Genomic DNA, 11,813 nt, shown 5'->3' with positions numbered 1-11,813 from the left:
TTGTTTTTAAATTTGATGGACTTTTTTTGGTGCAAATTCAGTGATTTTTTTTCAAATTCGATGTTTTTTACTTTGCACACTTTTTCCAAATCCATGAACTCCTTTTCAATTTGCGAACTTTTTTGAAATCTATGAACGTTTGTCAATTTGCATGAAGTTTGTTTTATAATGGCCGTTCTTTCAACCGGGAGGACTCGATCTTCGGCTATTTTTTGGCATGTAGCATATTTGAGAACATTTGTCAATAAGATCGGATAATAGTGTACATGATTCAATGTGATCGTTCTTTCAAAATCATAATCTCAATGTTGTTTTAGGATTATCATTACACTTAACGATATTTTAAGATCCTTTTGAGCCCATATTATCCGGCTAGCATCCAATGCTCCATGACTAGTGAGACCAAGCCATCTACCATGTTATATGCTAATCTAGTCGGTTGCGCGTCCACACAGTCACTTTCGACTAAGGACCTTTTAGGATAGTCATGATACAATGCATAGTCCCACAAAAAGAATCACGTACTTACTGATACGCATCATTGATAATGTCCAAGGACTATCTTTATTCATAAACGCATAGGAAATATCATCATACATGATTGTCTCTAGGGCGTATCTCCAACACCCCTACTCTTCTTCTTTGGGTATCACCTGGCGGACAGCGGTCGTTTGTTTGCTTGGTGTACGCCTGGTGGGTGTCCGACATCCCCAATTTGGAGTCATCCACTTGTCCTTCTCTGGAGCCACCTCCATTGTGGATGGTGTTCATCATCGCCTCGTTGTTTGCCATAGTCAGGCTCTGATGAGGCATTCCGACAAACGGTGAGTGGAAATCAATAGATGAGAGGTCCACAATGGTTGTCTACGACTAGAAAAGCACTGATGCTCCATGAAGAGGTAGTCGGTGTCGAGGTCTATGGTGAACAACACTCGATGGCTGGAGGTGAAGGTGGACGTGGACCGATGCGGCGATTGCCGCATGCTGGGCGTATCGAGGTGTCTGGGCGTTGTAGTAGTAGTAGGGCGTCTTCAGCTAGGTGGGCCAAAGCTGCGATTGACCGGGTGGCACTGGCTTCTCCATCGTCTTCTTCGCCTTTTAGTGAGGACGGGGTGGCAACAGGAGTGATGGGGTTTTGCGCGGGACGACATGCATGATTGGGAGAATGGCGGACTCCGACTCGGTTTTGGGTAGCTTCGTGATATCAGAATTCGACGTGATGGATGTCCAGACACCCACAAACCTCCCCTCAATTTGATGCATGTTTGAGGAGTTCAGACACTATGGACCATCCGGTCTGTACCTTTGCAGTCCTTTTGTTGATCCTTGTTGAAGTTGCCAACTCTCTTGTTACGGAAAGAGCTTCCGCCCCGCTTTATTATAAATAAAGCAATATGACCGAACAGATAAAAGGTGACCAGGAAACCCTCTTACAGCCGATCAAAAGATAAACCATGAATACAAGAGTGCCTACGCCCAAACTAGAGGCACCCAAAGCTACATACAAGAAGAGTGACCAGCCTTCGTGACAAACCACCGGGCTTTGATGGACCGCACACCCCAAGATGTCGGCGGAGATAAGCCCCCGTTCTCTCGCTCCAGGCCATGGAGTGCCAATCCTGCCAGCAAACATCGAGGAGCGAGAGCGATGCCACAGATGTCATGTGTAAACGATAGGAAGCCGATTGATCGCCTCTGCCAGAGCCGAGGGAGCCACGAGAATGGATCTGAGCTTGCCCGCCGATGTCAGAACCGCAAATTGAAGGTATCTGAGCTCCCTAGTGACACCCCCAGGAGGGTACGACTGGCGACGCAACACGCCGATGCCGCCGCGATTGAAAGACGATTAGGGGTTTTCACCTGGAGATCAAGGTATCCCCGATCCCAAATCAGCCGCCACAGACAGACCTCCAACACATGATGAGGGAGAAGCCACTGCAGAAGCGTCGCCACCACCAGGATTCCCTCTGCCTCACTCCTCGCTGCCCACACAACCGAGGAGAAGCACCACCGCCACCATAATGTCGCTCGCCGCAGAGCTGACTGCTGCCATCTCTCTTCTTCGTGTGGATTTAATTTTCATTTGCTTTTCTTTCATCAGAAGATAAAAATGCTCGAACGTGCTAGGAGCGTTTTTGTTGTAGTATAAATTTTCCTTGTTTTATACTCCATCCGTTCCTAAATATAAGTCTTTGCAGAAATTTCACTATGAATCACGTACGGATGTATATAGACGCATTTTAATTATGGATTCATTCATTTTGATTCGTATATAGTCAACCTAGTGGAATCTTTAAAAAGACTTGTATATTTAGGAACGGAAACTAAGAAAGAAGGCACTGCGAAATTTAAAATGCCTCTGGCTGCACACATGGCCCACCGGCTGACCACCCTGGCCCGACGGGCCGTCGCGTCCAGGCTCCAGCAGCGGTCAAACCCCACCGGCATCTTTCTCCCTGACCACCCCCACGGCCGCCACCTGCCTGGTCGGCGTGCGCTCACCGCCGGCGACCCAAATCCGGCACGTGGCTCCATGCGCGCTGGTGGAAGCTGCCCCTCTTGGCCACATCACGGTGAGTCGGATATCTTGCCTTTGGATCGGTTGGAAGATTTACCCATCCGATGCCTGTTTCCAAGGGATCGCGAGTTGGAAAGCTGCTCTATATTGCCCAATCAGTAGGATGCATTTGTCCATGGATGCTCTCCGGCAGAGACCTCGCCGCCGTTGTGTGCCCCCACCGTTCACCCCACCGACCCCCACCCAAGCCGCCTCCTTATTGACTATGACTTTCTTTCTGGTCGTTTCCACACCGCCACCCACCTGCCCACCCACCCACCCACGGCAAACTTGTGCGTGAAATTTTCTGGCCCGTTGACGCCGATCGCATACTCCAGATCCCCATATACCAGGATGACACTGAAGACTTCGTGGCGTGGCACCTCACCAAGTCAGGAATTTTCAGTGTAAAATCAGCTTATTACCGACAGTGGGAAGCTAATTACATTGACTCCAATTCCGGTCCAATGTACGGAGGAGGATCAGCTCAGCATCCGGTTTGGGCAAAGCTGTGGAGTCTGAAAGTCCCAAGCAAAGTTAAAATCTTTTTATGGAGATGCCTTCACAATGCTGTACCTTGTATGGGTGTTCTGGCTAACCGACATATTGCAACATCCGGCCAATGCCCGATCTGCAAGTTACACGCGGAAGATGTATCACATATGTTGTTCAGTTGTGGTAGAGCGAAGGAGATTTGGATGCAACTCGGGTTACTGAAAAGAATAAACGCCTCATGCACTGATGGAAAATCTGGCGCTGAAGTTCTGGATGCCTTTTTATGCGACAAAGCTAACCAGGAACAATATAGTGATGTGGTCCAAATTCCAGAGATGGTTGCCGTGACAGGCTGGTACTTGTGGTGGCAACGACGTCTGATTGTTAGGAATGAGGAAGTTCAGTCCCCATCCCGAACTAGCAGTGCCATACAAGCAGTGGCCCTGAACTTTGTACTGGCTGCCAAAAAGCCAAGTGTGACGCCAAGATTAATCATATGGAAAATACCATTGTCTGGCCAGATTGCACTTAATGTTGATGCCTCATTTTCGGAAGATGACCACTCAGGAGCGTGTGGGGCAATTGTCCGTGACAACCATGGTCTGTTTGTATGCGCATCCATTGCAAGACTTGAACATGTCCCTGACATAGTTTCAGCGGAAGCTGCGGCCCTCATGGAAGGTCTAAAGCTCTCACTGAATATAGACTGCAACTCTATTTTCATCCAAATGGACAATTTGGTGGTGGTGGACGCATCAAACCAGAACACTGGACACTCAATGGTCGCAGCACCAATTTTAGATGAATGTCGAAGTTTACTCCAGGAATTCGGGAAGGTCCTTATTGAACATTGTAATAGGGAGTCGAATATGGTAGCTCATGTGCTAGCGCAACGGGGGCGTGTTGATCCACCATTTGTTTGGTCGGACGCACCACCCGACTTTATATCTACCTTTTTAGTTGATGATGTAACTTTTATTTGAGGAAATAAAGCTAGCCATGAAGGCCTTTCCGTCAAAAAAAAACATGGGAGCAGGTGGAGTGATAAGAAGACCAGTTAGGGAGGAAGAACATCTCAGGTCCGATAAGCAAAGCTAGCTCAATCGCAGCAGGCAGGCTGCCAGAAGACGACGCGCCGCAGACAAACAACGCAGGAATTAACAGGTAACCAAGCCTTTGCTTGACTCATTTTTACCCACCAGACATGCATGTCCAGTTCATTTTCATTATTATGCATCTTTGTTGTCCATCTCTGTTGCTTGGTTCTGCACAAAGAATTCATCTTGCCTTACAATAATATAAGTTTGCTTCGAGGGGGCTTGTTTGTTTTTGGGTCAACAATCTTATCTAAACACATGTGTGAGGTACAACGATCTGAATCCTCGGTTACCTGCCTCCCAATTTGTGTCTCCTTAGACCTCATCTTTGCAACAGCGGAAAATTGCTTCTCTGCCATAACCCATTAATTAGGATGCTATTCCAACTGGTAATGATAGAAACATTTTGTGTTCTTTTGCATCAAGTTTCATTATTTGAAAGTAAAACGAAAGCTAAACCAAATCTTGCAATATGTCTTTAGTTGGAGAGGTAAAATTCCCCCTCATAAAACATAGTAGCAATTAATTTCAAGTAAGCACACTGATATTAGTTGACATCCTGACCTACGCAGGCAAGCCACGCCTCTCCTCGTTTTATGGATTTGATCTTGGTTTGCAGTTTGTAAATGGATTACCAAGGGAGCAAAGTTAGGGATTTCCTTCATACTAATGGACAAGTGGTGCTTGAAAGAGGAGTGAGTAACTATAATCTAAGATCTTTCACTCAAAAAGAGATAGAAGACATCACGAGTGGGTATAGCACCATGGTGGGAGAAGGGGGATTTAGTAAGGTTTACAAAGGAAAATTAGATGGTCTTTGTCCAGTTGCGGTAAAGATATACAAAAATGGAACCAAGAAAGAAGAGTTTGCCAAAGAGGTGATAGTGCATTCCCAGATAAATCACAAGAATGTTGTCAGACTGTTTGGTTGCTGCACAGAGGAAAATGCTCTTACGATTGTTATGGAGCTCGTATGCAATGGCAACCTCTACGACATGCTTCACTGCAGCAGCAATGCTAATGGTTTTGTCCCCTTCCCTTTGGACAAACGTTTGGACATCGCCATTGAGTCAACTGAAGTATTATCATGCATGCATTCAATGTATAGCCCGGTTCTTCATGGTGACATGAAAACCTCTAATATACTGCTAGATGAAAATCTCCGGCCAAAGTTATCTGATTTTGGGATAGCAAGATTGCTTGCTACTGATGAGACTCAGCACACCAGATCTATCATGGGTAGTATAGGTTACGTGGACCCTTTGTTCTGTCACAGTGGGATTCTTACTTCCAAGAGTGATGTATACAGTTTCGGAGTCGTTTTGTTGGAAATCATCACCCGGAAGAAAGCTTTGGATGGGAATATCAGCCTTGCTCGAAGTTTTGCCGAAGCCCTGAGAAAAGGGAAAAAGGTGAGGCAAATGTTTGATGAGGAAATTGCGAATGATAAAAAGAATATAAAATTTCTTGAAAACATCGCAAGATTAGCAGCTGAATGCTTGAAAATGGAGGCAAAAATGCGTCCAGAAATGGTTGAAGTAGCAGACAGACTCAGGACAATCAGAAAAGATTACCATCATCGCATTGGCAGAAATTCTACATGTAAGATTTTTGTAGTTATTTCCGATTGGCATGTCAATTTTAATAGTTCCTCTGCCCTTGAATTAATGTTAAGACATCGTGCTAAATATTACAACTAAATGTTGAATACCTTCTCATATTATATTTTCATTTCAATTTCCCCCTAATGCAGGTAGCAACTCTGGACTTGCTAAAAGTGGAAAGGCAGAGGCTGTGCTTTCCCCTACCCCTATTACCACTGTTACTATCAACAACACTAAAAAAAATTCCACCAGTGGTGGTACGGACCATTTCCATGGATGAACTAAAGGAAATAACCAGGAACTTTAGCAATGATACTCTAATAGGAGAGAACTTACACAGTAAAGTTTTTTTCGGAGTGCTCAAAGATGGACGTAAATCCGCGATCAAGAAGATTAGGCCTGCTAAAGAAATTATTCTGGAGGTCATGGCTTGTGCCTTCTTTTTCTCCATTACAGTTTATGCTATTCTTTTATCTGTACAACAAGGCTTGCCTTTAACTATCACCCTTCTGCTGCAGGTTCCGGTGGTCTCAAGATTCAGACATGAGAACGTTCTCCAACTTCTTGGAAACTGTGTTGAAGGAGACAGCCATGTTCTTGCTTACGAGTACGCATCCAAGGGATCCTTGCACGATATTCTTCATGGTGAGTTGTTACTTACAGATTTTTGTGTGCTCCCTGGTATATAGCTCAACTTCTTGCAAGACTGTAGGGAGAGGGACACTTTGTTGTGTTTGTTCATATTTGTGCCATATCAAGCGACTTGTTTGAGCCAAAACAGATGTCATCAAATTGATCAACTGCTATGAATATTGGATTAAGAAAATAGTTTCTCCTGCAAAAATGCTGATATTTTTGCGGTTTATGATCACAGGTAAAAATAATGTTAGGGGAGCCGAACCAGGACCGGTTCTATCATGGGCGCAACGTATGAAGATTGCCATGGGTGCTGCGGCTGGGCTTGAGTTCCTCCATGCAAAGGCAGAACCTTTCGTTATCCATGGTCGAATCAGATCCAGTAACATATTTCTCTTTAACAGCGACATTGCAAAGATTGGTTACCCTGGCCTTTCGAGACAGGCCCCGGACTACATAGACAATATTTTTTTGGATCGTCCCAATGGTCCTCAAGGAACCAGTTTCGTTTATGACGCACCTGAGTATGCAACAAAATGTTTTACTTCTGTCAGATTCTTCCAACAGGTTTGGAAAATCATTAGGCTCCTACTTATCTTGTCTTTTGTTCTGTCAGGTATGCAATGACCGGTCAACTTTCTACAATGAGCAATGTCTATAGCTTTGGGGTTGTGCTGCTGGAACTTTTAACTGGTCGAAAGGCATTTGATCATACACTACCCCGTAACCAACGATCTCTCGTGACATGGGTACGCATGCATTGCATTTGCTGATATAATTTGTTCAGAAGATGCAATTGCAAAACTATAATTGACATTGACATGTAGGCTAAACCAAGACTTAATAAAGACAAGGTGAAGCAATGTGTGGATCTGAGGCTTGGAGGAGATTACCCTCCCGAGGCTGTCACCAAGGTATGTTCTTGAACCCCTAATTTATTTTACCAAAAACAGTAGGCGAAGCCTCTACAGTTAAATTTTACCACTTATAGAGCAAATGAAAGTTGGGCACGCACATGCCGCACACAGAGGAATATAGTCCAGCGGTGCTAGCTAGCGCTCCTGGTCGCCGGAATTAGAGAGGAAGTCGTATATTATCTCCATATTTCCTTTGTTGCAATTCTAAATCATGTTATGTTTCTAAGCTCACGGTACCATCCTCTAAACATTAACAATTTGCTCTTGGGGGCAAGCAGATGGCTGCAATCGCGGCGCGCTGTACAGAATACGAGGCAGATTTCCGGCCAACTATGAGCATGGTCGTCGAGGCTCTGAGGCCCTTGGCGCTCAGCAGCTCAAGCAATCTTCCCGGCGCTGCAGAAGCACCTGGAGCGTGAGGCATCCTTTTCTCTACCAGTGAGATGGCATGCGATGCGATTTTGTGGCATAATACGAGTTCGTGGATTTATAATTTTTCATTCGTGTCGGTGGCATAATTTTGGAGTGCAATGGAACTGCAAAAGATCATAACTGTAAAATTCTCGTGTGCCGTTTCAGGCGTAGGTCAAGGTCAAGCAAAAAACTGTAATATTGTCGACGGTGATTGCCCCCACATGTAATTGGATAAAGGGCCGATACGACCGGGCCCAATAATCTAGGAACTTGTTTATGGAGATTTTTTAAGTCATCTCTTGGTCACATCTAGATTTCTCCGTCAGTTGCTTGCTGAAGATTAGAGCAAGTGAGCAAACTTTTAGGGTGATCACTGTTTATGGCTCTCCTTATGATGAAGGTAAAGTTACACACCCTATTTGTTGACAATCAGGTTCTCACCTTGATTGGAGGTGACTATAATCTAGGACAGCTAGTGATAAGAGTAATGGTGTCATCAATCATAGATGGAGTACTAGTTTTAATGCATGGATTGAGATTTGGGGGCTATTAGAAATTGAACTCTCCAGTAGAAAATTCTCCTGGGCTAACAATCAGGTGGATGTCATTATGTCCACTATTGAAAGGTTATTTTGTGACACTGACACGCAATATTATTAATTAGCAAATAAAAATTAAGTTCTCTCGTTTTCCCCTCCACCTTGATCGCGGTGCATAACCTAAGATGACTTATGCACCTGGACGAAGGGAGTAATGAATATCCATGGGTAACCTTTTACGATGGGCAGGTTACCATTGGCCTGTGCTAGCCCACCACCGGTAAGCCTTTTGTGTCCGCCACTAGTGAGTAGTCATGTAGTTTCTCCCTAATGTGACCAGCCAGTCGGCCTTTACGAAAGGCAGGTACATTCTAGATGGGATCCTTGTACTCCACGAGATCGTCCATGAAGTCAAGAGCAAGCACCTTCATGTGGTGTTCTTCAAGATCGACTTTCATAAAGCGTACGACACTGTCCACTGGTCCTTCCTTCGGGAAGTGCTGCTCAAGCGTGGGTTTGATCACCACTGGGTAGCTCGGGTGATGCAGCTGGTGACGAGTGGTCGCACGGCGGTGAATGTGAATGGGGAGATTGGACCCTACTTCCTGACTGGATAGGGAGTTCGGCAAGGCGATCCGATTTCCCCATTTCTCTTCAACCTGGTGGTCGACGCCTTGGCCTCGATTCTAGATTTGGCCAAACAGGCTGGTCACATTAGGGGGATCTGCCCCCATCTTGTGTCCAATGGAGGTCTGACTCACCTCCAGTATGCCGACGACACCATTATGATGGTCGAAGGGTCGGACGAGGATATTCAGAATCTCAAATTCCTCCTCCTATGCTTTTAGGAGGTGTCGGGCCTTACGATTAACTTTGCCAAAAGTGAGGTGATGGTCCTGGGATATTCCCAAGCCGAAGCACAGAGAATCGCCAACCGCCTAAATTATCGTCTAGGGTCTTTCCCGACCACTTACTTAGGCATGCCTATTAGTGACACGCGCCTCCTAGAGAAAGACTTCCGCCCAATAGTCGCCAAACTCCAACCAAGGATGGAGCCTTGGAAGGGGAGATGGTTGTCCAAGGCCGCGCGTGTGATTTTGATGAATTCCTCCCTCATTAGCCTCTTGATGTACCTCATGGGATTCTATAGTCTTCACGAATCCCTTCATAATTAAGGAGGTCACCAAGCTCCTCTCTAGATTCTTTTGGGCTGGAGAGAATAATAAACAAAAGTACCACATGGTGAAGTGGTCTGAGATCTGTAAGCCCAAGGACCAAGGGGGCCTTGGGGTCATCTCATCGAAGCGGATGAACATAGCCCTCCTCTCCAAATGGCTCTGGCGTATCCAGACCTGTGAGGGAGGCTTGTGGTTGGAGATTATTCGTGCAAAATACCTGCGCCGGCAACCGTTGTCCTTCGCTTCTCGTTCCGGAGGCTCCCAATTCTGGCAAACGGTGGTCCGCTTGATGCCGATCTTGCGTACCTCCATCAAAGTGGGTTCCGGATCAGGCACCCTGTTTTGGCTGGATAGGTGGGCTGGGAATCGGCCCTTTGCGGAGCGTTTTCACGTCTTATTCTCGATTTGTGCCCACCCATAGTTATCCGTGGCCGTTGCTCTGACCGACTTGGGCGCCATTGCATTCCGCCGTACCTTTGGGGCGACGGAACGCGAGCAATGGGATGAATTGCTCTCATGTATCGCTCTACAACCCCCTTCTCTTGATCCTGATGTGCTCTCGTGGCACCTTGAACCTAGTGGCCGGTTCTCAACTAGGTCCCTTTACCAGGCGATTGTCCCCTCGTCGGGACCAGTTGAGCTGGCGGTTCTTTGGGAAATAAAACTCCCATTGAAGATCCATATTTTTCTTTGGCAATGGGTACGTGGTCGCTTACCTTCGGGTACGGAGATCCAGAAGCGTAACGGACCTGGGAACAGTCTGTGCCCCATCTGTTTGGTCCCAGAAGACTGCAACCACATCTTTTTTCGGTGTCCGGCGGCTCAATTCCTGTGGAGTTGTTTCAGGGAGGTGGTTGGTGGCAACTGGTGCCACGACAACCTCCCGGACCTCTTTGAGGAGGTCCTTAGTTTACCCGGTCCCAAGCGTCTGATACGTCCCCAACGTATCTATAATTTATGAAGCATTCATGCTATTTTATTATCTGTTTTGAATGATTACGGCCTTTATTATACACTTTTATATTACTTTTGGGACTAACCTATTAACCGGAGGCCCAGCCCATATTGTTGTTTTATTGCCTATTTCAGTATTTCAAAGAAAAAAATATCAAACGGAGTCCAAACGGAATGAAACCTTCGGGAGCATGATTTTTGGGAAGAATATGATCCGGGAGACTTGGAGTTCACGTTAGAAGAGCCTCGAGGAGGCCAGAAGATAGGAGGGCGCCCCCCCCCTACTGGGCGCGCCCCCTGTCTCCTGGGCCCCTCGAGCACCCCTCGACCGGCTTCTTTCGCCTATATAAGTCCACGTACCCTAAAAACATCAATAACGAAGATAGATCGGGAGTTCCGCCGCCGCAAGCCTCTGTAGCCACCAAAAACCTCTCGGGAGCCCGTTCCGGCACCCTGCCGGAGGGGGAACCCATCACCGGTGGCCATCTTCATCATCCCGGCGCTATCCATGACGAGGAGGGAGTAGTTCACCCTCGAGGCTGAGGGTATGTACCAGTAGCTATGTGTTTGATCTCTCTCTCTCTCGTGTTCTTTCTCGTGTTCCCTCTATGGCACGATCTTGATGTATCGCGAGCTTTGCTATTATAGTTGGATCTAGTGATGTTTCTCCCCCTCTAATCTCTTGTAATGGATTGAGTTTTCCCTTTGAAGTTATCTTATCGGATTGAGTCTTTAATGATTTGAGAACACTTGATGTATGTCTTTTCGTGCTTATCTGTGGTGACAATGGGATATCAGGTGCCACTTGATGTATGTTTTGGTGATCAACTTCTGGGTTCCGCCCATGAACCTATGCATAGGGGTTGGCACATGTTTTCGTCTTGACTCTCCGATAGAAACTTTGGAGCACTCTTTGAAGTACTTTGTGTTGGTTGAATAGATCGATGAATCTGAGATTGTGTGATGCATATCGTATAATCATGCCCACAGATACTTGAGGTGACAATGGAGTATCTAGGTGACATTAGGGTTTTGGTTGATTTGTGTCTTAAGGTGTTATTCTATTACGAACTCTTGAGTAGATTGATCCAAAAGAATAACTTTGAGGTGGTTTCGTACCTTACCATAATCTCTTCGTTTGTTCTCCGCTATTAGTGTCTTTGGAGTGACTCTTTGTTGCATGTTGAGGGATTGTTATATGATCTGTCTATGTTATTATTGTTGAGAGAACTTGCACTAGTGAAAGTATGAACCTTAGGCCTTGTTTTCTAGCATTGCAATACCATTTACACTCATTTTTATTGCTTGCTACCTTGCTGTTTTTATAATTTCAGATTACAAATACCTTTATCTACCATCCATATTGCACTTGTATCACCATCTCTTTGCCGAACTAGTGCACCTATACAATCTACCATTGTA

General features: G+C 45.8%; 1 protein-coding gene across 1 annotated transcript; it reads left to right on the top strand.

The window, feature by feature from the left end:
• The first annotated feature begins 4,683 nt into the window (after positions 1-4,683).
• On the top strand, positions 4,684-8,876 carry LOC123138645 (tyrosine-protein kinase JAK2-like). Its single transcript, XM_044558590.1, has 9 exons — positions 4,684-5,751; positions 5,903-5,948; positions 6,001-6,175; positions 6,272-6,398; positions 6,628-6,913; positions 7,006-7,138; positions 7,217-7,303; positions 7,585-7,721; positions 8,600-8,876. Exons 1-9 carry the CDS (start codon positions 4,776-4,778, stop codon positions 8,874-8,876), a joined length of 2,244 nt encoding a protein of 747 aa, XP_044414525.1. The 5' UTR covers positions 4,684-4,775.
• Positions 8,877-11,813: the final 2,937 nt, after the last annotated feature.

This window comes from Triticum aestivum, chromosome 6B, assembly GCF_018294505.1.
Source record: "Triticum aestivum cultivar Chinese Spring chromosome 6B, IWGSC CS RefSeq v2.1, whole genome shotgun sequence".
Taxonomy (NCBI): Eukaryota; Viridiplantae; Streptophyta; class Magnoliopsida; order Poales; family Poaceae; genus Triticum; species Triticum aestivum.
Note: the sequence above shows the minus strand (reverse complement) of the source record. Positions and strands in the feature narration are given on the sequence as shown.